The 24,281-nt window shown below is 41.4% G+C and overlaps 2 protein-coding genes across 3 annotated transcripts; both read right to left on the bottom strand.

The window, feature by feature from the left end:
• Positions 1-1,595: 1,595 nt before the first annotated feature.
• Positions 1,596-10,677, bottom strand: LOC136958891 (UDP-glucuronosyltransferase-like). Of its 2 annotated transcripts, XM_067253028.1 has the most exons (6): positions 9,996-10,132; positions 9,771-9,900; positions 8,670-8,801; positions 4,900-4,987; positions 4,163-4,382; positions 1,596-2,336 (listed from the first exon to the last, which is right to left on the bottom strand). In XM_067253028.1, exons 2-6 carry the CDS (start codon positions 9,828-9,830, stop codon positions 2,054-2,056), a joined length of 783 nt encoding a protein of 260 aa, XP_067109129.1. In that variant the 5' UTR covers positions 9,831-9,900; positions 9,996-10,132; the 3' UTR covers positions 1,596-2,053. The 2 variants fall into 2 exon arrangements, with proteins under 2 accessions (XP_067109129.1, XP_067109123.1); XM_067253022.1 differs by having other exon boundaries at positions 9,771-10,677.
• Positions 10,678-10,830: 153 nt separating this feature from the next.
• On the bottom strand, positions 10,831-17,330 carry LOC136966899 (UDP-glucuronosyltransferase 1A1-like). The gene is made up of 2 exons (XM_067261085.1): positions 16,764-17,330; positions 10,831-10,863 (listed from the first exon to the last, which is right to left on the bottom strand). Exons 1-2 carry the CDS (start codon positions 17,328-17,330, stop codon positions 10,831-10,833), a joined length of 600 nt encoding a protein of 199 aa, XP_067117186.1.
• Between the last annotated feature and the right edge of the window lie 6,951 nt (positions 17,331-24,281).

Here is a 24,281-nt window from a genome sequence, read left to right as displayed (position 1 = left end):
ATGTCCACTCCGGTCTAGGACCGCTGTCGGCTCCGCACAGTACCGCTCCTTTCTTCCCTTGGACCACCGCTTGTAGTGCGTAGAGCGAGCCTGCCTGGACAATAATAATGATTGGCTACTCTGGTTTCGCACAGTGAAAAGTTATTTTGCAGGACAGATTCAGGTACTTCCCTTTACGCTCAGCAGTTGAGCCGTGGTTGTGCCTCCGGAGTCTGAATGGGAGCAGCGGAATACCGGTCGTCGCTTCTCTCTGTGCTCTTGCATGTGTCCCGTAGAATCCTCCTTCTGTTCAGTCCCCGCTCCTTTTTGAAGGAGTTTCTCTCATTGGCCAACCAATCAGTTGAGTCATTTTGGAGTGATGGGCTGCGTCCCTGCCAGCTGGGGAGTTCCCTCCCCCCATCCTTGTTGTCAAACAGCACACACAATTAGTGATGGGAAGTTTGGATCATTTTACTGATTCGGTTCTTTGAATCTCATTCTGGGGGGGGGGGGGGGGCTATCCGTCCACTGCAAACACGTATCATATTCTCATGTAGGTTAGTGCATGACATGTGCACCAGCAGATACTATTTTAAAAGAAATTCCTGCATTAAAATAATGTATCATGACAGTTTGTATGATTTGGTCATTTATTATCACACTAGCATTTAATTATCACGGCAAACAATTACACTGCACTAAACTGTAAGTGTAAATGTAAAGTGAAAATAACAAAACCAGTCAGTATGATGACTTGAGCGAATATCATTCACGTCTTACTAAAACAGCGGCCACGCGAAAGGGAATGAGGAAATTGTTTCCTCTACTAAAAAATACAATGCGGGTCACGTGAAAAAAGGATCCAAAGACTCGTAGAAAGACCGAGTCGGGAAATCAACGAATCGTTTGTTTCCTCCAGTACAGAGCCTATGCAGGTCACGTGAAAAATGATCCAAAGACTCGTAGAAAGACCGAGTCGGGAAATGAACGAATCGTTCGTTTCCTCTAGCTACCACTACAGAGCCTATGCAGGTCACGTGAAAAATTATCCAAAGACTCGTAGAAAGACCGAGTCGGGAGGTGAACGAATCGTTCCCTCCAGGGTTTCCTCTAGCTACCACTACAGAGCCTATGCAGGTCACGTGAAAAATTATCCAAAGACTCGTACCCGAAGACCGAGTCGGGAAATGAACTAATCATTTCTGTTTACTTGGACGAGCCTATGCAACAGTCCCGATGCGCGGCCACGAGAAAATGAACGAATCACTCTTTGAGAGGACTCGTTACTCCCGAGTCCTTGTAAGGATTCGTTCAAAATGAACGAATCGTTCACGATCGACACATCACTACACACACCACAGCAGACGATAATCAAAACCCAACTAAAATAGCAGACAACATAGGCTGGCCAACTGGCATCTGTGACATTTACACCTAAAACGATATTCACGCGTTATTATTGAATTTACAGGTTATTAAAATAAGCCTTGTTGCCCACATTTCTGGGTTCAGACTTCAGACTGAACAGTGAAGTATCGCCACTCGGTGACTAAAGTAGGTTTTTAGGCAACAATCTGATATTAAAAGCTCAAATGTATGGTTAAATAGTCGTTTTTTTTAATAAACAAATTGTTTATAAAAAAAAAAAGTGACAATAGAAGTTGCAAAATACAAAAAGTAGTGATTGTTACAGCATCTTAAACATCTGGCATCATCGTTCGTTGTTAATGTGAACAAAAGGTCAATCATTACACCTGCTAATTTATGTCAATAATAATAATTTGGATTAGGCTATATACCCTCTTATGATAAGGCAGACCATATTTATCCAACTTTTTGGTGGCAAAACATTAAAAATAAAAATTAATGATAGGCTTAGATGATTTCAAAGTAGTCTTAAAATAATCCTGAGACGTGAAATACAGAAAAACAGACACACACACACACAAACAAATAGGGAGTAAAGAATGACCTCTTCAGTTGTCACAGCAGTTTTAGGGCCATCTCTGTCACGCGTACATTGTTTTCAACCTGCTCCCCATAGGCTACAGACAATAGTCACACTCAGCCATATTCAAGCATTCTTCTCCTTCAAAGTCTTGCTGCCTGCGCATTTGCGGAAACAGAACAGGCAGGATTTAACGGTCACCATAATGACCGTTATCAGAATGACAATTAGGAAACCAATGACGTCCAGGCTGTTATACTGGATCCAGTTCAGGTCATGGGCGGCAGGCCGGAGGTGCTCGGCTCCTTTGTGCCTCATGACGAACTCTGTCCAGAACACGGCTAGGTCTAGGGGCTCGATGGGACGGTCCCTGTGCACTGCCGACAGCTTCACCATTCTCTCCTTGTAGCTGTGGAGAGAAAACAGAACGTGAACATCTAATTGTCATGCCCTCGACCTCTGCCCCCAAGCTGCGTTTTTTGTTTGTTTCTGTGTCTCGCTGTGGTGGTTGTGGCCATGGTCTCCGGTTCACAATTACCCACACACACTGCCTCAGTCTCCACACCTGTCTCCCATCAACTCATCAGCCCTGCAGTATATCAACCCTGGCTTTCACATCATTCATCGCTGGATTATAGTTTTGTCTACCTTGGTAGTCACGCTCTACTACTAATCTCTACTACTTACCTACTGAATATAGTCAGTTAGAAGTGTTTTTGTGATATCATCATGCATTTTGCTAACTTGGTTTTTACCTGTGTCTCCAGGATCACCAGCCACCCTGCCAAATCCCTGCACAGTCTACCCTGTCTGTCCCGTCTATTTTGTCACTGCCATTCCACTCTGCAATAAACCAGACATTAAAACCTTTCTGGACCATACCTCATCGTTTTGTTAGTCTGTGTTGTGCACTTGGGTCCATCACCACCACCCCCGTAACGCTAATGCTGCTTAGATTAACTCTCCCGTCATGGATAACTCATGAGCATATGCACCAGGAAGGACTTTTAATTAGCATTAGGATGTGAGAGGCAGGGTTCTAAATTAACTTTTTTGATCACCAGCCAATCAGAATTTCCACTAGCCAAATTCTTTCCAGTGAAAATAAGAACAATTATGAGTTTCACTGAATGCATTTGATCATTTTATTAACATTGTTGGCATGAAAAACACAGAAAATGAAGTAAAATAAAGCACAGAAGTATGATGCAAGGGTATGTGAAATCACCAACACGTGACAAAGTAAGGACACGATTTATTGTAAATGGCTAAAACGTCCATTCGCGTCATGATGAGATTTACTCCTGCCCATGCATTTACAGTAACGTTTTGTCCTAACCAGGCATTAATTAAACTGACCTAATATACTCTTTATTAAGAACAGTGTATTTACATTACACTAGACTGTGTCAGTAAGCAACATAATTTTTCTTATGCGTAGACTACATGCGGCAATCCTTTCAAAACATGACAACATTTTCATTGTCAAACACAAGCCATTCCCGACCCATCAGCCATTTGGCATTACATTTTCTTTTCTTCGTTTCTCTAGTGCTATCAATATCCTCATCCCCTGCCTCGTTCCTCTTCTCGCCCCCAGAAGTTTGTCCTAACCACCGCCGCATTAAGTTAACTTTTTACTTTACTTTACTACTCTAGCTAGCTATTATTACCTCCTATGATCCACTATGCTTCGTTTGACTTCTTCCTTGTGTTTTCTGGTGGACGCTCCGTTCGTTTCCACGGTTTCTTGCGCCGGTTTCACTTCAACTGCGCGCAGCCAATGGGCGTATAAAACGTTATCATGTAGCATTATGGCACAGTGTTCATGGGAAACTTAGGAAGTACTGCCAGGTGGATAAATGACCGAGAACCATGCCGAGAACAGAGCCTTATGAATCATTCATCTAATGCCTCATGTATCACCGGCCAAACTGGCTAGTGAGTTTTTATTAACACCCGCCAAAATGAATTTTAACCCGCATTTGGCGGGTTGGCGCGTGTTAATTTAGAACCCTGGTGAGAGGATCCTGACATACTGGGTGTTTTCAACACTGTAGAGTTACAGCCAATGTGTGTCTGAGTGAACAGCAGACACAGAGCTGCTGCACTCACAAAAAATAGGAAACATGTTTTGATTAAACATTTTCTACATAACTAATTTGGTTTAACATGGAATTAGTTAAGATATGTAATTTGATGTTTTTTTAGGGGGGGGATTGTGCATTGTCTGACCTTTTGTTGTTGATGACCTTGTTGAGCGCCACCAGCAGGTTGTCAGTGGTTACGTCAAACGCACGAAGGGCCTCAGCCACACCCCTTACGACCATACGGTGCACGTTGTCCCCCTGGTCTCCGAACAATGGCAGCATCACCATGGGAACACCGTTGCAGATGCCCTCATAGATGCCATGTGTTCCTCCATGGGTGATGAAGGCTCTGGCCTTTTGGTGGCCTGTGGAAAACAACAACAATAGTCATCATCAGACACACGCGAAAGAATATGTTGCCACATCCATTTGATTTCAGTTGATGTTATTTAAATGAGTTAGGGGAAATGCATCAGGTAATTAAAATACTGTTCATCTAATGACTAAGGAATGAATGAGGATTTTATTTCAGTTCTTTATGGGAATCTGTTTTCCCCCTAGGCACACCTGGAAATGTTCAGCAGTGTCTACAGTACATTAGTGCAATACTTGTATAACTTAACAGGACAGGCTGATGAGTCCCACAGCCTGAGAGACCTGCAAGAGTCAATTTTATAATAGGAGGGATTATTGTATTCAAACGTTACTCAATATGGACCCAATTGGATGCATTCAACCAATCAGATTAACAAAATAAAGTTTGATCCCTCCGGCCCGGGCTCCTGTATGTCCTCCTCTTTCTCTCTCCCCTAGATGTCATGTAAGTCTGCATTATATCCCAAACCAGCAGAAATGCCCTAAAACATGTCTTTAAAAACCCACCAAGAAGGTCGTTTTGAGGGAGCCACTTCATGACCTTGACGTTTTTAGGAACATTGTCTGGGAGGGGCCCAGTGTATCTCCACACAACCTGAAACACACAGCAACAACTCATCCAATCAGTGGAACCAAGTTGAATGGATTGGACTCACTCCTCAGTACAAACACCACCCCATTAGCAACATCGAACTGTTTGTTTTACGGTGGCATAGATGGCTGAAGAGCAGTGGTCAGTTGGGTGTGTGAGTCAAAGAACCTAAGGCCATGTTTACACATAGCCGGGTATTTACAGAAACAAATATTTCTGCCCCTCCGTTTTCAAAGATAACGTCGTACACACAAGATCGTTTTCAAAAATGTTTCTGTTTACATTAACCCGCATAAATACGCCCCCGAGCGCTATCATAACTATGCGAAACCTGTAGGTGGCAGTGTAACGAGAAGGATAAAGCCATGCAAACCAATCAGAATTCTCAAAATCAACAACAACTACGAATAACACGATCAACTTATTTTTCCTTTCAATAGTAAATATGGCGCGAGGTTCATTTGTTTGGATGATTCACAAATAAATGTAACGCTTTGCACAAATGTATTTCGTGATTCACAAATGTAACGTGATTCACAAATAAATGACCCCATTACATTACTACAAACATAGGACGCTCACAACGTGATGCATTTTTTGTCGCATACTGTGACGTTTGAGAACCTAAAACTCAGTTTAACCTAGTGCACACGCCAACACAAAAACTGAGTTTACAGAAATCTCCACTTTGGCCGGAATTTTTAGAAATAATCGTTTTCCGTGATAAAACCTCAGTTTTCGTGTAAATGAAAGGCCAAACCGCATGAAAATATATGCGTTTTTCCGCCGTGTAAACGGGGCCTAAGATTGAACCCAAGAGAGGACATGGGAGAGAAGAGGAAATACTGACAAGCAACACCTGTAACATCTGACAGGGGCAACCCCTCACCACGTCAGCTGTAAACAATCACTATGCAGAATGCAACCATCTCCAGTACTGCAAGATCAAGGGGATTAAACATTTCTTGAGGCAAGGCAGAGTTATAAAGTGGTCTGTGATTAGACTCATTGTGCTTTAGCATTGTGAGGAAACTGTAAATATGGAACGCCGAGTTAGTCAAAATTAAATAAATAAATAAATAGGTAAATAAATAGATAAATACATACATACATAAATATGGCTATGAAATTAATTCTGAAATAAAAAAAAGATGGCAATACATATATAAATATAGCATTATATAATTATATAGCTGAATCCATTTACCGACATCAATAAATAAATACATTTATTTATTTCAAAATGACGTTTTTGTAAAGACAACATTTATTTATTTCATGGGACTTTTATTTCCTAATGCCACATTTATTAATTTTTTTAGACTTTTACACACCACATTTATTTCCACACCACATTTATTTCCACACCACATTTATTTCTGTGCTGTATTTATTTCCGATCTCATGCAAACAAGAGGGGCGTGGTTATCTTCGGACCAACGCAGCTGCACACAAGATCGAAGGCAGATAGGGACACCTAGATTCAGTAGATGATGTAAGACATAGTCATGTCAGAGATCGCATGCTGGCCTTATAGATCAAATTGATCAACATGGCTTGTCAGGATGTATTATTTTGGCACACATTGTAGATTTTGTAGAGGTACTTGGGCGGATAAGTGCTAAGTCTTAAATGGTTTGACTTATCAAGCACCGTGTTTGTGTGCAAGACGGCAAGTGTAGAAAGCCACAACAATAATCTTCCTTTAGGGTTTAGCGTATTTTGATCGTAACCTATTGTCTGGGTTCACAGTGATGATTTAAGTAGGCTAATTTGTAAGATGTAGTTTCATAAGGGGCTGTGGTATCGTTGGAAATTTGGCTATTGCCTCAAGACAACCCCAAATAGGCCTACGCGATTAGCCTACACATTCGGGTATTTTCTGGTGTGCCCACGATAACTAGCTGTTTTCGATGAACCCAGGCCATACAAAATGTTGCTTAAATGCCAATAAATTAGTGACTACAAGCTCCTTTCATCAATGAGCCTGAATAGCTTCAACGGACCAACAATCATGTATTTTTGCTCTAGTGCGATCGAATCCCACTTCATGCCAGCTTGCAACTGTTTCATTTTCTTAGACTACAGCAGCAAATATGAGATGCGACTTGAAATTCGCCAATAATGTTGAATGTTGTGTGAATTTGTGACGAATCTGGTGATAGAGGCCAACGGCAGCTGCTGCTGTTAGGTGAACGCACAGCTAGCATGCTTACAGAAACCAGGTAGTCTGGAAACCAGGGCGATAACACCGCGGGTGTCCAGCACCTGTGCTAAGGGGATAGCTGATGTAGAGCTACCTGTATGGGGGGTGACAGTGGCATTGCACTGCCGAAAAGCATACAATGTAGACAAGCTTTGCCCACAATGTCTGTGTCATCTATGCCTTTTTATCATTGGTTCCCAATGGGAGTGATGGCGGTGACCTAGTAGCACCGCCATCACTCCAAGGCAACACGCTGGCGCCAGCGCACAGGTAAGACATGTGAAAGATATTAGCCTTTTTGAATAGATACTTTGGGACATTATCCCCGCAGTGGAATTTTTTTTGTCATTGACACATACCCTCAAAAAGGCTAATATCTTTCACGTCTTACCTGTGCGCTGGCGCCAGCGTGTTGTCTTGGCGGAGCGGACGCCATGCCAACTGCCGAGTCTTCTGCCTCTTGGTTAGGCTGTCACTCATAACTCCCGCCTCTGAGTTGAAGCCATGCCCCCTATGCAAAATCGGGGCCAAAAGTCTGAAACTGAAAAACAGATCTGAAACTGAAAAAAAAAACTGAAACTAAAAAAATAAATAAATGTGAAACTATGTGAAAATCTAAAAGTGAAAAATGAAAATTAATAATTTATTCAAAATAATTCCAGACTTTAATCAAACTTTTATTCAACTTATTTTTTCTTTGAATTCATGGTTTTATTTTTCACGTTTTTGACCAAAACTTACATTTTCAATGTCAAGCTTTAGTTTTTCAACTAAAGATTTTTTTTATTAAATTAACAAAAATTAAATTAAATTAACAAAACATTTGGCCCTGATTTAGCTCCATGCGCTCTTTCTTTTCTTTTTTTTTACCTGTAGCACTTTGAGATTTAGCTAAATATAAAGTGCATTACAAATACAATTATTATTAAAGGACCGTAAATGCTGTGGGTTCGGAGAACCGGACCATGGCAGAAATTAAGAAGAAATGGTCCGATGTAAAACTCGAAGAAACGAGTGGTGGCGCATCGTAACAGCATGATTTCCTGAGTGATTTTGTTGTTCGTTTGACACCATCAAGTTTGACAGAAGTTATTAAGTGGTGGCGGATTAAACAGTAGCCTTTATAGAGCTAGCATTTCCCGTTTGGGTTTTGGCATTTTGATGTGATCATCCACATTAATGGGAAAAAAAAACAAGAAGAAAAATGAAAATGTGATTTGAATAGTCAACGTCATAGACGTATGACAGTAACTGTCGTGGAAACTTTATTTTGTTATGTTTGGTGAGTTTCGGCACTTTTCAGTTAGATTTAGCGACATTACAGAGCCAGATAAGACTTTGCGGACGGTCCGCACATTCTCACGTCTGCTCAAATGTTTCCGTGACGGCCCGCACAGTCTAATGTCAAGTACATTTTTATACATCACAACGTGTGCGTACGCAACGTTTATACATGAGGCCCCAGGTCCTTTTTCTTACCCTTTGAGGAATCTGCCTGAAAGCGTCTATGAACTGCTTGGCTTTCTCATCAGGCATTTGAGACACCATGGAGCCAAGGGTGAACACAATGAAGCCGTCCTCTCCAGAACCCTCCACAAACTCCTCTAGGTCCTAAAGAGAGAAATAACAGGAGTGTTACAGGATTACAGTCTATTAAACCAAACTGTCACTACAAAAGTGAGGATGCCCGTGTGATGGTCCACAGAAAACATTACCAACAATAGTTTTCTGTTTAAACATGGTGTTTTCTGTGTATGTGAATGACTATATATATAGGCTTACACATAAATGTTTGGAAACATAACATGTTCTTAAGTTGAACAGTTCCTCCACAGACTTGAGGTTGTAATAAGAGGCCATGTTTGAACATCACACCCTTAGTTCACAAAACATAAAAGACACAAATCCTATACAACAATTAAAACGAAACCTCCCCCTGCTCTTTCCTGAGGTATTTAGCTCTCTTAAACACAATAGGGCCCCACATTTCCTCCCAGGAATTACACTGGCCGGAGCCCAGAGAGGAGAGACTGGTTTTCCTGGCTCAGATTTCAGCCCGTCTTTCCAGAAGATGGACAACTCCCTCTCACAGCATGTTCGTGCAATTTTACTCTTTAGAAAACAGTACAACCGCAAGAGAACAGATGCAATGTCAAATAAGGTCTGAATCCAGAAAAGACTTGTAAACAACGCTTCATGCCATGTTTTTTTTACACTTGCAAAGATCAAGCAGGCAATATAAGGATTTTAGAGAAGGACATTTTAGAAAATACTACCGTATAATTTTAGCTTGAATATTCTTTTACTCCAATGTCTTTGGTAAGGAAAATAATTCCTTTAAACCAGTGACTTTCTAGGAACAGATGTGTGTGTGTGTCTGGCAAAACAGAAACATGTGGTAAAGAAAACATTCCAAAGTGTCAAGAGAGGAGGAGTTTCCAGTAGTCTAATTTCCTCACTGTTTGGTGTCCTTGTTGAGAAGGGACATTGTTAGGAATAAGTTTAATAGCGATGGAAACTCATTTGCTGCACTTATAAGATTGTTTTGATGTTTCTAAATGCCCCCTTTAAAATACTCACAGCTGGTAGAGGGGATCTTTTTGCACAGTTGATCCCTCCGATGTGGACCATGTTGGGCATGAGTGGTTTGGGGTACTCAAAGGTGAAGTCATACCTGAGCAGCCAGATAGCTCCCTCACCAATCAGCTCTCTGTAGGTCATATCATTCTTTAGATAGCTGCTGGTGAGCTCGTCAAAGCTAGCAAAGAGTAGACGGCACATGTAAGACTCTACAGTGAACATCACCATGTTCTTGACTCTGCCTAGGAAGTCCATCTTGTCCGTGTTTCCACTGTAGAAGCGGGGAATGTAAGAGGGAGGGGCAGGGCACTGGGCTGCTTTTTCGTCTAGGCCGCAGGGGAGCCCTCGCAGGAAGTAAACGGCTGGCATAGAGAAGGTTTTGGCCAGGATGGAGCCACAGGGGAGGAAAGGATCTGTGAGCATGAGCTGGAACCCTTCCCCCCGTAGTCTCTCCATGAGGGTCTGGTCGTAGAGCAGACCCTCGCATGCTCTCACCTGTATGTTGGTGAAATTCATCAACCGTTCCCCGTTAATGAAAATGTCTGTTATCTCCGGGGTCTTGGTGAAAACACCATCCTTTAAACTATCAATGACAGCCGACAACTCAGCCTTCTCGTAGGGCACTTGGAAGACCTCGGTCCTGAAGAAGTCTGAACCCTGGATCAAAATGCTGGTTTCTGGCACCAGGACGACCATCTCGTGGCCCCTACGGGAGAGCTCCTTCACCAGCAGCTTCATGCTGAGCCAGTGGCTCCCGTCCACAGGCATGACCAGCACCTTCTCCCCCTGTACAGGCCCCAGAGTGCAGCATAGCAAGGCCAGCAGCCCTGCAGCAGGAACCCACAACCCCCGGTCCATGCCTGCTCCTCTCAGAGCTGAGAGCAACGCCGTTGTGAAAAGGACACTAGCTATCTCCTTCAGTCCAAGCAGTGAGCACTGTGGAAAAGGGGCTGTACTCTCTCTGGCTAAAGTGTACGTGTGTGTGTGTGTGTGTGTGTGTAAGTATGTGTGTCCGTGTGCTTCATTTGCTTGTACAGGCAGGCTATTATATAACCTCAGACTAAGTCAGAGACTCTGACAAAACAGCCTCCCCCTGTGGAGTAAGTAGGGGTAAAGTCCATACATTTTTAGATTGTGTTAAAGGGTAAAGTAAAGTCTAGATTGTTTCCAGGTTAATGATTTCTTTCTTTCAGAAAGAAGTCATAATAATCATGAGATTGCATAAAGACCACTGAGATGTACTCTAGACACTAATGTAATCATTTAAGGTTGTCAGGTATTACAACAAGAATGAAGCAGCATATTAACTTTGTTAGCCTGTTCGGAAAAATATGTTGTGATAATGATACAATTTGTTCCAGTTTCACAGCATTTAAATTGTGCTTTAAGTTATCTTAGTTTTTTCTTTTCCTGGGTGGTGAAATATTTCTCTGCAGTTTCTTTATATGAAATAAAGTTTTGTAGAATAAACTGTTTTATTTATTTAAAATGTAATGAACCATTTGGAATGTAAAGTAAAGGTCTTTCTGCAGCTCATGCAAGTCACGGTTGCCGTGCACACAATCAGGATTACCTCATGTTTCGTGCAAAATCAGCCCTATTACCTTAGGCTCCTCCCTGTCTCCTCCCCCCCTGAACTATTTCACACGCACACAAACTCACACGCACACTCTCCTCAAACAGGATTGTTGCGTGCGAAGCTATCCATCTTTGGAAAAAAACACACACAACCCCACTCTGGAGATAGATAACATCAACCACAATACAAGGGGAGGAATTCTAATTACTGTTAGGACTAGCACATTCTCAGGTAAACTTTTTGGAGAAGATTTGAACGTACAGTATATACATGGGAGTTATCATCTATGGATGTATATGCAGAATACTTATCTTATGCAATAGAACATTAAAAATAAAAATAAAACATTTGTGTCCATCACCTATTTCAGTCACCTTTCTGTTACAAAATAGTACTAACCATCTGATATTTGAGGGTAATGACAGAAGTGACAGTTAACAAGTTGCTTGTCATTTTGTTACTCTAAATGGTGCAATTCACAGGCACAATGTAATTCTCCAAGAAAAAAGCTTCAGAGATTACTTGCTGTATTCGCTATATTAAATAAAAGTAACTAAAACCATTTCTCACTATTCCAGAAAACACAAATGAGGGGCATTATAATTCTGTTTGAATTGTACAATAAGATATTTGTTTGTTTACAATCTGATTAACTCCATTCTACTGACAATATGCTGAGGAATGCAGCCAGGCTCCCTAAGATCATCTCACTCAGTAATCATGTCTTAATATGTCAGTGAACGGCCATCTGTTTTCACTGGGAGGGTGGTCCACAGAGAGAGTTCAAACTGAACACCAGAAAGCCCATGATTTGGCAATCGACTAACCCAGTACACACTATTTTGTTCAGATTGCAGACCTCCCTACAGTAGCGGAGCCACAGGGGTGTCCGGGGTGGCACTGGAAACCCCTGACCTCTGATTGGCCACCCCGGGTGCCACCCCAAAATGTAATTTGCTACTGGAAATTTAATGCTGATTGACATCTCATTTGACCTCTTGTTGAAAGAAGCATTTATTTTGCTGCGTTGCGGTGCATTATTCAAATCGAAGAGACGTTTGTTGCGAGATACAGAAGAATAAGAAGAAAAGACAGCAGAATAGAGAATATTTCCACAGCTCCACAAGCTCTTTTCGCAATTGAAAAAGGCATAATATTTGAAGTAAGTTTTAAGGTTTGCATTGGGTTTAGGTCTTTTACGAATGCTGATTAGCATACAGTAGCTGTGTAAGTTAATGTTCGAATTCGACTCCAATAACAGACAAACTGAGACAGTCAGGGTCCGTGTACCTTGTGGCCATTGGTTTTTCTATTTTGCAACCCGTGTTGACAAACGCAAAATAGGGCCGTAATATCGTTTTGTCACTTTAGTAAGTCGAACACACATTAAAGTATAACGGCTTGTTTTTGGTTGTTTCGTTTTTTTTGGAATAATGAAATAACCATATAACACAAATGGTATAACGAGCCATTAATCGTTGTTTTGATTATTCCATATCCTTTATGCTGATATCTGCAAAAGATAAAAAATAGGCTCGTAATATCGATTTGTCCATTTCGGAAGTCAGAACCAGATGATGGGGAAATGCGTGGTATCCGTTGTTTTGTTTTATTTTGGAATAACGGAATAACCATATAACACAAATGTTATTACGAGCCATTTACTCGTTTGTTTGATTATTCCATATCCTTTATGCTGATATCTGCAAAAGATAAAAAATAGCCTCGTAATATCCTTTTGTCCATTTTGGATGTCAGAACCAGATTATGGGGAAAGGCTTGGTTTCCGTTGTTTTGTTTCATTTTGGAATTACGGAATATCCATATAACACAAACGGTATAACGAGCCATTTACTCATTTGTTTGATCGGCCATATTATGCATTCTGGCACAAGTGAAAAAGAGAGAGGGGGAAAAATGTGAAACTATTGGGGGTGTTATTACTTGCAAACACCAGAGGGCAGCAACGACTAGCTTTAAAAAACAAAATCCTGTGATCTGCAGGCCTACAATCTTGACGACATGGCAGCAGGTTCTTTAGTAGAAGACACACACACCAAACTGAAGGCACATGTTGACCGCGTTTGGTAGTTGCTACTTAGTTAATAAATCTTTGATGAACCCAAGTTTCTTTAATATATATTAAGTTTCTTTAATATATATTAGAAACATTACAAGACGGGGCTCCAGTGTGTGTTCAAACAAGGCCAAAAGTGCCAGACGGTATCAATCACACCCGTGCAAGTAACACTCCACGCCCCAACCCTCCCTCCCCCCACCTAAATGACGCTTTCAGCTCTGTTGTACGTCTTAATGAAGTGCATTGAGGCAATCATAGTAAGAAAGTTGAGTTCATGTGGGCTACCTTTGCAGTTTACATAGAAACACAACTGACAGAGGCACTGTTGTGGATACTTTTTTCAAAGTTCTGATCATATTCCAAATTCAACTTCTTCAAAGTCCAAAAACAGCACGGAGCAGCAACGAGAGGGTTCCCAGGAAAATCTGATTTCCCTTTTGTCTGTGCTTCACCTTTTATATCCAACAAATTACACCCCTGAACTTTTAAAACAGATCTATTGGCCTACTACAATTGTAAATATCCTATGACTTCTGCTGCAATTGGGCCTTGATGCAATGCCATCGAATAGTTTCTGCTGTTTCTGCCACGTTTTTGGGGACTAACCAGGGACCAAACCAGTAACTTGTGCCCAGTTCCTCTATTCTGCCCTACTACATGTGTTTTCCAACACCAGTTGCAATCAACCCTGGGTTATAGCCCTTCACCATTGCATGGTGCCATTCATTCTTCACAGGTCACACCCATCAAGTCAAAGTGAAAAATAACTGGTCCAACTCCATGTCCAAGCCCATGGTATCTGTGGAGGAATACAGTCATCACACTTGTCAAACCCTCCCCACACAAGTCCAATGACTTAATAACTTTCGTGTAGGCCCATACTATAGCAGTTTGCAGACATACAACACAGATGAGACTCAGGAGAGTGAATTAGAGATAATGGTAATGGGAGGGTGTTGCACTTTTCTGCTTCTCTTTTCTCCACTCACTTCTTTACCTTCTCACGCTTTCCAATTGTTTAAACAAGTCTCTATATTCTATTCTCTCTGTATCCTGCACAAAAGATCCACGTATCTCCACACTCAGATCCTGTCACCCTTCCCCAGTCCGCTGCTGTTTTCAACTAACCTAAATACTACAACAGCATAATACAATTGCTGAAATTCAGTTATGGCTTGTGATTTTGGAAAGCCACCCCAGGATTTCAGTGGCCCCATCTGGCCACTCCTATAAAACATTTCTGTGGGTGCCACTGCTTTTGCCTGTTAATGCCTGCACTGCAGTGAAGAAAACTATATGACAACAATAATGTTTAATGTAACTGGCCCCTCTAACAGAACCTCTGGCCCCAATGTAACTGCTGCCCCCCCCCCTAAAGCTAGTATACTAACTTTAAGCACAGAAGTGTAGGCTGATATACAAATCGTCACAAGCAGAACAGAAATTTTCTTTCAAAGGACATTTTTAAATTGTGTGTCACAGGGTATGAATGCATTGATGTAGGCTAAAACGTGTTGTACATTGATGGATGTAAGGACAACAATTGTATTGTCCCTACAATGGCCTTTTACAAAATTGAATAGATTTAAATGTAATGTTTTGGGTCAAGTTAACTCTACATTTAATCCAAACTGAATAAAAGTTACATGAGAAAATAATATTATGTTTTTTTATAAATAAAAATGGAAGATTTGCTCAATGATTGCCTCGATGCACTTCATTAAAGTTCTTCATTAAGCTGTTTTGGGATTTTTAAGAAGTTGAATTTGGACATAGAATATGATCAGAACAGAAAAGTATCCACAACAGTGTCAGTTGTGTGTCTATGTAAACTGCAAAGGTAGCCCACATGACCTCAACTTGCTCACTATGATTGCCTCAATGCACTTCATTAAAACGTACAACAGAGCTGAAAGCGGTAATTTAGGTGGGGGGAGGGAGGGTTGGGGAGGGTTTCTTGCACGAGTGTGATTGTGTTTTTCAACTGATACCGTCTGGCACTTTTGGCCTTGTTGGAGTTGGACCAGTTACTTTTCACTTTGACTTGATGGGTGTGACCTGTGAAGAATGAATGGCACCATGCAATGGTGAAGGGCTATAACCCAGGGTTGATTGCAACTGGTGTTGGAAAACACATGTAATAGGGCAGAATAGAGGAACTGGGCACAAGTTACTGGTTTGGTCCCTGGTTAGTCCCCAAAAACGTGGCAGAAACAGCAGAAACTATTCGACGGCATTGCATCAAGGCCCAATTGGAGCAGAAGTCATAGGATATTTACAATTGTAGTAGGACAATAGATCTGTTTTAAAAGTTCAGGGGTGTAATTTGTTGGATATAAAAGGTGAAGCACAGACAAAAGGGAAATCAGATATTCCTGGGAACCCTCTCGTTGCTGCTCCGTGCTGTTTTTGGACTTTGAAGAAGTTGAATTTGGAATATGATCAGAACTTTGAAAAAAGTATCCACAACAGTGCCTCTGTCAGTTGTGTGTCTATGTAAACTGCAAAGGTAGCCCACATGAACTCAACTTTCTTACTATGATTGCCTCAATGCACTTCATTAAGACGTACAACAGAGCTGAAAGCGTCATTTAGGTGGGGGGAGGGAAGGTTGGGGCGTGGAGTGTTACTTGCACGGGTGTGATTGATACCGTCTGGCACTTTTGGCCTTGTTTGAACACACACTGGAGCCCCGTCTTGTAATGTTTCTAATATATATTAAAGAAACTTAATATATATTAAAGAAACTTGGGTTCATCAAAGATTTATTAACTAAGTAGCAACTACCAAACGCGGTCAACATGTGCCTTCAGTTTGGTGTGTGTCTTCTACTAAAGAACCTGCTGCCATGTCGTCAAGATTGCAGGCCTGCAGATCACAGGAACATTTTTTTTAAAGCTAGTCGTTGCTGTCTTCTGGTGTTCGCAAGTAATAACACCCCCAATAGTTTCACATTTTTCCCCCTCTCTCTCTTTTTCACTTGTGCCAGTATGCATAATACGGCCGATCAAACAAATGAGTAAATGGCTCGTTATACCGTTTGTGTTTTATGGATATTCCGTAATTCCAAAATGAAACAAAACAACGGAAACCAAGCCTTTCCCCATAATCTGGTTCTGACATCCAAAATGGACAAAACGATATTACGAGGCTATTTTTCATCTTTTGCAGATACCAGCATAAAGGATATGGAATAATCAAACAAACGAGTAAATGGCTCGTAATACCATTTGTGTTATATGGTTATTCCGTTATTCCAAAATAAAACAAAACAACGGATACCACGCATTTCCCCATCATCTGGTTCTGACTTCCGAAATGAAAAGAGGCGTACGTACGAAACAGGATGTGGACACTTGCTGGCCTCAAAGTCCACCATACATGGGAGGGTGATCAAGGTGTAGATATCGGGGATGTCCAGATATTCTCCAACAATGACCCCGGCTGGCTCAAAGGGATCGCTGAGGATGGCATTGAATCTCCAGTTCTTCAGGATCTGCATCAACTCTTTGTTCATCAGCAGGCTCTCGCAGGCCCTTCTGATGTAACTTCTCAGCACCCTCAGGCTATTGAAATATCTCCAGGCCCTGGTGAGGGCGTTGGAGGCATCCTGAGACATCAAGCCCTCCAGGTTGGCCTGTACCATGATCTGCAGCTGCTTCTTGGTGTAGGGCACAGAGAAGGTGAGGGTGGTGGAGTTCTCCGGCCCCATGCTCTTGCTGGCCTCTGGAATGACCACAACCTGGTTCCCCCTCATGCCCAGCTCCTCAACCAGGGGCTTCAAGCCTGTCCAGTGACTTCCATCAGACGGTATGACCAGAAGCTTCCCTGCCTCTGCCCCTGAGACCAGACAGAGAAATGACAGCGGAATCAGCCTGGTGTATATTTCGACTTCAGCCATGGAGCTCAAGAGAATTCTCCTGCAAGTACACACCTGGAGACTGGAGTGAAAGACGTGGTTGTGCGGTAAGCTATGAGTGCTCTGTCATTCCTTGTCTGTGCAAACTTTCATGGCGAATAAATCCCTTTCTGATTCTGATTCATACACTGCAGCGCAAAGGGAGGCTTTTAAGTAAATAGTTGAGTCATGGTGAGTGGTGGAACTCTGGAGAGAACGCGGAAGATTATTATTTATGTTTTTATTAACGATTGTCTTTAAGATCATATAAGACCTATATACTCACATTTGAGTACCTCATAGAGTCTTTGACACTGTCTGCAACATAATTAAATTGTAGACACATTCAGATGTAATATTCAAGAAATAAAAGCATTGTGGCAATAGAAGTTTCCGCATTCAGTCATTTTTTGGATATTATCACATGGTCACAACCGGACTTAATGTAAAATCCTTATGTAAAATCCTACTGAACTAAAGCAAACTAACCCTAAACATTATCTTTGAGCATACATTGATGTAGTCCTATTATCAAAGTTACTCAATGTATACTCAATAAGTCCTCAATATACTGAAACTGTTGGCTTTTTTTTGGGGGGGGGGGGGGGGGGTGGCTAGACTTGCTCCCAGATGCAGTTTTCACATGCAAACTCATTCCTTGCGTTAAAGGCATAGTCGGGATGACTCTCCAACCTCTGACAGTGCTGTGTTCAGACTGGATGGTAAATCTGCCTACCTTCTGGCTCCAGTTGTGCAAATGTATTGGCTAATATTACTAAATTGAACGTTTACGATAACGCAATCGTATCACGTGTGTGATATAGGCGACGATAGAAATGGCACGAAAACTGTAGCAGTGATATTTTTATTCAACTCATTCTTCCCCATGGATATGGGACTGATTTATGTAGGCCTACATCATTTAAAGGGCGGCCGACAAAAGTATGTTTTATACACGACAAGTTGCAGTCTGACTGCAAATGCTCATACAAAGTGACACGATTCTGAACAAAGGCCATTCCTCAAAAAGAACAACCGTTCAGTCCAGAACAAGGGAAAACATCTCATAGCCTATATACTTTGGGGGGGGGGGGGGGGGGACCTGTCATTAGCAACAAAAATGAAGACTGGTGAGGATTAAAAATGTGTTTTAATGTATTGAGTTGTAGACGTAAATGTAACCGGTGTGAATCGGTGAAACTCACTCCTCGGGTATGTAACAGGCCACCTGCTTCAACGAATAGATAGATTTTCTTTGGCGTAGCTGGTAGTGGTTGCGCTTGGCAGTCAGAGGTGGCGTGTTCGAGCCCGGTCAGGGACGAACATCGGTCCAGGAAGCCTTCTGACGGAGCAAGACCACGTCTGTTACACCCCTGTTACATAAACACATTTTTAACATATTCTTTGTTTGAACTACTTACTGGAGGTCAGCCACCAATGACACTGTACAGATTACCACTGTACCTGTAACCTGCATTTATTTTTGCAGCCACTGAGGGCTGGGAGGCAGTGGATGAACCATTGTGAGAGGGCAGGGGTTCGTAATCTTTTGAAACTTTGAAACGAGCAATTACATGCCAATAATCAGCAATTATTTAAAAAAAAGTTTTTCATTTCAAATGACATAGTTATGTTTACAATGATATATTGAATATATTTTGTATATTTTGCCTAGTATTTGCATAGGATTTCCAATGCGTCAGTCAGAATTTGTCAAATTAAACGTGATTCTGATTGTGTAGCCTGCAGCTACAAATAATAGCCTACTTGGCTAAAACCAGTAAACAGGTAGGCCTACCCAATAGTGTAATAATCATAGGCTCTCATGTACGTACATTTGCAAACGTAGTGTTATCAGCGCCATGGCCAACCCGGAGAAAGCGCACGCTGTGATACTTCAGTTTACGTAATATTTACCAAAACCTGCAGTTCATCGGGTAATCAGCGCCTTTTCCCGCCCACTATACCGTGAATTTGCGAGCATTTAAACGAGCAATTGAATGGGCCTCCTTCTCTCTTTCTATCATGGATCAGCCACCAAAGTCAAAACTGCGAAAACAAAGATTTAGTGATAACGAAATTTATGTGCTTGTTCATGAGGTAACAGCAAATTTAAATATTATACAAGGCCGGAATTCCACACCGACACAAAAAAATGCCATCTGGATCAAAATTACAAATTCAAAGTAACATGTAATGATTTTGTGTTCACTCAACTGAAAAAGTGTGATTCTTGTGGCAAAAATCCTTTCGTGTCCTTGGCATATGTCTTCGTCTTGCTTGGATTACTGCTGCCATTTGACCAGGAGGCATATGCGAGGAGCCCCACATCCTGGTTTACACCTATTTTTAAGAGGCGCAGAATTTTCACCGCAAAATAGAGGTGCGCTTTCATGGGCGGTTTTTGTACATACTGCGGAATACATAATTAGGCGCACTTTAAGCATCCCCTCACATCTCTTTATGGGAAACTCCCACTTTCCCCTAGCCTGGCTCTGCCCTCCTACGTACTTCCGCTCAATTTGGATTTTGCTTCTGTACTAGGTCTGGGATTTCAGTGCATCAGTCGGTTTTCAGAAACACATTTTTTGTAGGTCCAATCAGCGAACAGAGGGAGTGGCTGAGAACGATGACGTTGATGTCGTGCACTAGTGTGAGTTGTAGTTCCGTAATGGCGGTGGAGAACGATGCAAGCGAAGCTATTCTACGGTTGTGGCAACGCTGCCGAATATTATAAGTTAAAGCCGGAGCAAGAACAATCCTTGCTGAGTTTTGTTGGTGGTCATGATGTTGTGGCCCTTCTCCCCACGGGGTTCGGGAAAAGTTAGATTTTCCAGCTACGGCAGTTAGCTCCGTGGTGAAGGAGTTGGCTAAGGCAAACGCTAGCGATTGGTTATGGCAGATCAGAGTGGCTCTGGGCAGATCCAATAGTTTTAAACTTCAACAGAGTTCCCGCCTTCAAGGAAGTTAACGCTTGTCAATGGAGTGATCCCAGACCCTCTGTACAAATGAAATGTTCGAGGGTCTGTTCGCTGATTGGACCTACAAAAAACGTGTTTCTGAAAACCGACTGATGCACTGAAATTCCAGACCTAGTACAGAAGCAAAATCCAAATTGAGCGGAAGTACGTAGGAGGGCAGAGCCAGGCTAGGAGATTCCTTGTTTTTGTGAACTTACATGGTGAATAAAGCCCCTTCTGATTCTGATTCTAAAGTCAAGTTTGAGAGAATGTTTCTAGTTCAACCACAAGGGGGTGATAAAGTCAAAGAAATGAATTATCTTATACCTTGAACGATCTTTGCCAAATTTGATATGGACATATTTTTATATTTGATAAAGGTCCAGTTAGACGATTGTCTTAGTTGCAAGTATGATTTGAGAGCTGAAAACAGCTGAAAGCTATCTGAACACCTTGCTTTGGACAGCTTGTCTATGCCTAGGCCACTGTCACCTGAAGGCCATATCCTGCTTTTTTATAAATTTGGAAATCAAATAAAGTAGACAAAACCTATTTGACAAACGTATTTCCAAATAGGGTATCGTGACCAGGCTGCTGGGTCGGACTCGGGTCACTATTTAACCAGCGGTGTAGATCTATTTCTTACACCTATTTATGACGAATGACTGGAATATTGCAAAGCGCCTAATATAGGCCTACACTAGCGTTGACAATCATAGGCCAGTGAACAAAAACGTTCACTTAAGGGTTACCATAAGGGGGAAAAAAGTTCACGTGCTACAACCAAAACTTGAAGAGAGTGGCATCGGGGTTCTTACTACGAGCCTGAAGATTCAGGTAGTTGGACTTCAAAGGAAGATCTTTGTCTAGCTCGTGCTACTGGACGCGCGCAGACATTGGCGTCTCCAAATAGCGGCAGTATATATGCGCATTGAAGGCTACAACTCTGACAGTTAAGCCAGACAACGGGAGGAGGAATAGGCACTAAGTTGTCAATGCAACGTCGTGCACTTCTTTAACAAAACTCATGCTTAGAAAACATAATTTGGCGAAGACAATATGTGTGTAATCGCGTTTTGACACTGTTAGGTGCGAAACACAGATGCCAATTTGTAAGAAGCTTTTGGTCTGGATTTGATGCTCGCCTCAAGGCGATTAAGTATGATCTTAATCGGGACATGAAATGAAGTAATTGGAAATAGGTTTTGTAACAATATTGTATTTAGAGAACCCTCTTCCTTTATAGTATTCTCAAAGTCACTTTAGTTAGGGGAAAATCAACATCACCGCACAAGTCGCGAGCGTTTTTGAAAACTGGTGGAGCTTCTCAGTTGAAAGTGTATGGAAAGGATGGGTGCGCATGCTTTCCCCAACTAACCGAGGTATTGCCTTTTGTAGAGGGTAAGGTAATTTACAGTTGTTTTTATAATGTTTGTAAATTCACTTGTCCACAATTTAGATTATAGCCAAAGAGATGTTGGGATAATTTGCATGATGCTTTTAAGGTGACCCTGTGGGAACAACATTAATTTGATCATGATAAATATAACGAGTAAGCGATGTGTTAGTATTAACTGTTTGTGATGTTCTCGCTCTCCAAGCAGCCAGTGACAGCAATGCATCTGCACGTGCGTCTGCTAGCTCCCAAAAACTCCACTGTGGATTTAAACATTACTCGTCTTTAAAAAGAGTTGAGAGGCTATCGAAGATGAGAACGCTGCAAACATTCCTGTTCCTCTTTCTCCTCCACCAGGTGAGTCATCCATTTCTTAAATGTAAAGGTAGGCTACTGGAAATATGATTTTGCGGTAGACTATAGGGACTTGCTATGTATATAATCAAATTCAAGCTTTTGCTAACCTCAAAGACGGCATTTCAATCGAACTAGCATATGAAAAATGAGCTCCCAAGCAGTTTCTAAATTGAACAACATTTAAGATATTCTATCAAGGAAGAGTTTTGATGTAATCAAACTAACAATTTCTACTTAATTTTAAATATACAGTAACTTTCCAAATACATTATTTTCAAGCCACATAGCTCAAGAATATGAAATGTGATACATACAAATAGTTGTATTTTATAATAACTAAATAGTAAATAGTAATAACCATGCAATTATTTAATAGCCATGTAATTATAAACCAAGATGGGGGCCATTGGCATGGTGTTAATCAACACAGAAGTTGCAATTAATGTTCTTAATTGTGCCCTAAATGAAGCATTATATTTCATTTACGTAGCTCTGGACCCCTTTATTACGTTTTTTGTCTGGGACCGGAATAGGGCAGATATGCTACACATGATCCACTATAAATAACTGCCTTTTTGTTGAAAATAACATTATGTTAATTTGTAATGTTACATTTATGTGCAATTTAGAATTTATGACACCTTGTGATTGAAATTATACTCCCAATTCAATCTAAATCCAACCATCATTTGTTCATGGAAGACTCCAATGAATTAATCATTCTTAGTTTTTATTATTATAAAAGAAATGGTTACAAATGAGAATCTAGATTTTCTTTTGATAAATTCCCTGATTCTGCTAATTAACCAGTACATGAACATTGTCAGTGTTAGTGGCATGTGATGATTGTGATGGACCACATTATTTCAAATCATATTTTCACTCAGACTAAGAATACTCGGGTGTTTAAAACAGCTCACTCTTCTATTCTATCACTTTCAAGATCACTTTCAACAGCTAATCATTTAAAAATGTCCTCTTTTAGGCATGAGTGATAAATAGCAACCAACTAGATCCTTTTTCGCAGATGGATTTGAGTACTATTTAACCTCTTGTTGTAATCCCAACTGATCTGTCTTTGAGGGTGAAAGTCAAGTGTTTTAAGAGAGACACCAGAGAGAGACCAGCATCAAAGGAGATCCGTGATAAAGACAGTTGTTACTGTGACCCATTGAAACTAGAAGCACTTTCTCAAAGCTATCTCTCTTTCTTTCTTATAATGTAATGTAGTTGGAGGATGATAAACCCTTGTAAATCCTGAGGAAATAATTTTTTATTTACCACAGGATATTGTACTGTTGTTTTTTTCATTGCATAACTGAAGTATACCAAGCAAGATCCTATGATTCAAGGAAATTAAATGTCACATTAATCATCATTTTCACATTCTTTTGGTTAAAATGTGGCTGGGCTAGTAGGTGGAAAACCTAACAATCTGACCTTCACATTGATATGTTAGATAAATAGAATTCATGAAGTATTCCTGTAGATTAGACGGGTTGTGATTTAAACACTATATCCCCTAGTACTGTGGTGAGGCTTGGTAGCAGGCGGTGTGACTCTGGGGGTCTATGGCAAGGCCTCCATGGGGAGCCTGGCTCCCAGGGGACCAGCCTTTCCCCCAGGCAGCTATGCCTCACTGGGCTTCATCCCAGCAGCCCCCTCTGCATGGCTGGCCACATATTGTCTCCGGTCCACCGTCAACACACGCACACCACACACATTGTACACAAATATGGATACACACACGCACGCATTCACAGACTGGTACAGACACACACACAAACCTTACACACATAGACATAGAGATACTCAAAGACACATAGACACTCACACACAAAGATCATGATTCTTATACTAGAAGTGTGTGCCATGCATCTGTGCCCTGTACCCTAGGGAAAGATAAGAGGGTCAGGTCTTTCATGGGAGGGACCATTCTTCCTATGACATCTCCAGCTGTCAGTCTAAGAGAACTGACAGCAGAACAATGTACACGGGGACAAAACCCCGCTTGAGTTCTGCTCTCCCCAAATGCTTTCCCTTCACGTTTAGACTGTTGATTTCCGTGTTTCCTGACGCTGGTAATGCAATACAGGCCGGGATTATACCAGCGAGAAGACGGCGACAGAGTCCATTTCTTCCCTGCATCTTACTAGCATCTATCCACAAAGCTGCTGGGCAATATTTTGTCACAACAAAACCATCCATGAAGCCAATGCCAGAGAGCTCAATAGCATGAAA

Source organism: Osmerus mordax, chromosome 2, assembly GCF_038355195.1.
Source record: "Osmerus mordax isolate fOsmMor3 chromosome 2, fOsmMor3.pri, whole genome shotgun sequence".
Classification (NCBI taxonomy): domain Eukaryota; kingdom Metazoa; phylum Chordata; class Actinopteri; order Osmeriformes; family Osmeridae; genus Osmerus; species Osmerus mordax.
The sequence above is the reverse complement of the archived record's forward strand: the minus strand, read 5'-3'. Positions and strand labels throughout refer to the sequence as shown.

Excerpts from the sequence above, each read along its gene's own strand:
- LOC136958891 (XM_067253022.1), bottom strand. The coding sequence starts at position 10,628 with ATGGACCGGGGGTTGTGGGTTCCTGCTGCAGGGCTGCTGGCCTTGCTA. Across the intron at positions 8,802-9,770 it reads AAAGATCCCCTCTACCAGCT|GACCTAGAGGAGTTTGTGGA; the intron begins GTGAGTATTTTA and ends TTCTCTCTTTAG. Across the intron at positions 4,988-8,669 it reads TCAGGCAGATTCCTCAAAGG|GTTGTGTGGAGATACACTGG; the intron begins GTAAGAAAAAGG and ends TGTGTGTTTCAG.
- LOC136966899 (XM_067261085.1), bottom strand. The coding sequence starts at position 17,330 with ATGGCTGAAGTCGAAATATACACCAGGCTGATTCCGCTGTCATTTCTC. Across the intron at positions 10,864-16,763 it reads GTCCACATCCTGTTTCGTAC|GGGGAGGCTGTTTTGTCAGA; the intron begins GTACGCCTCTTT and ends CTTACTCCACAG.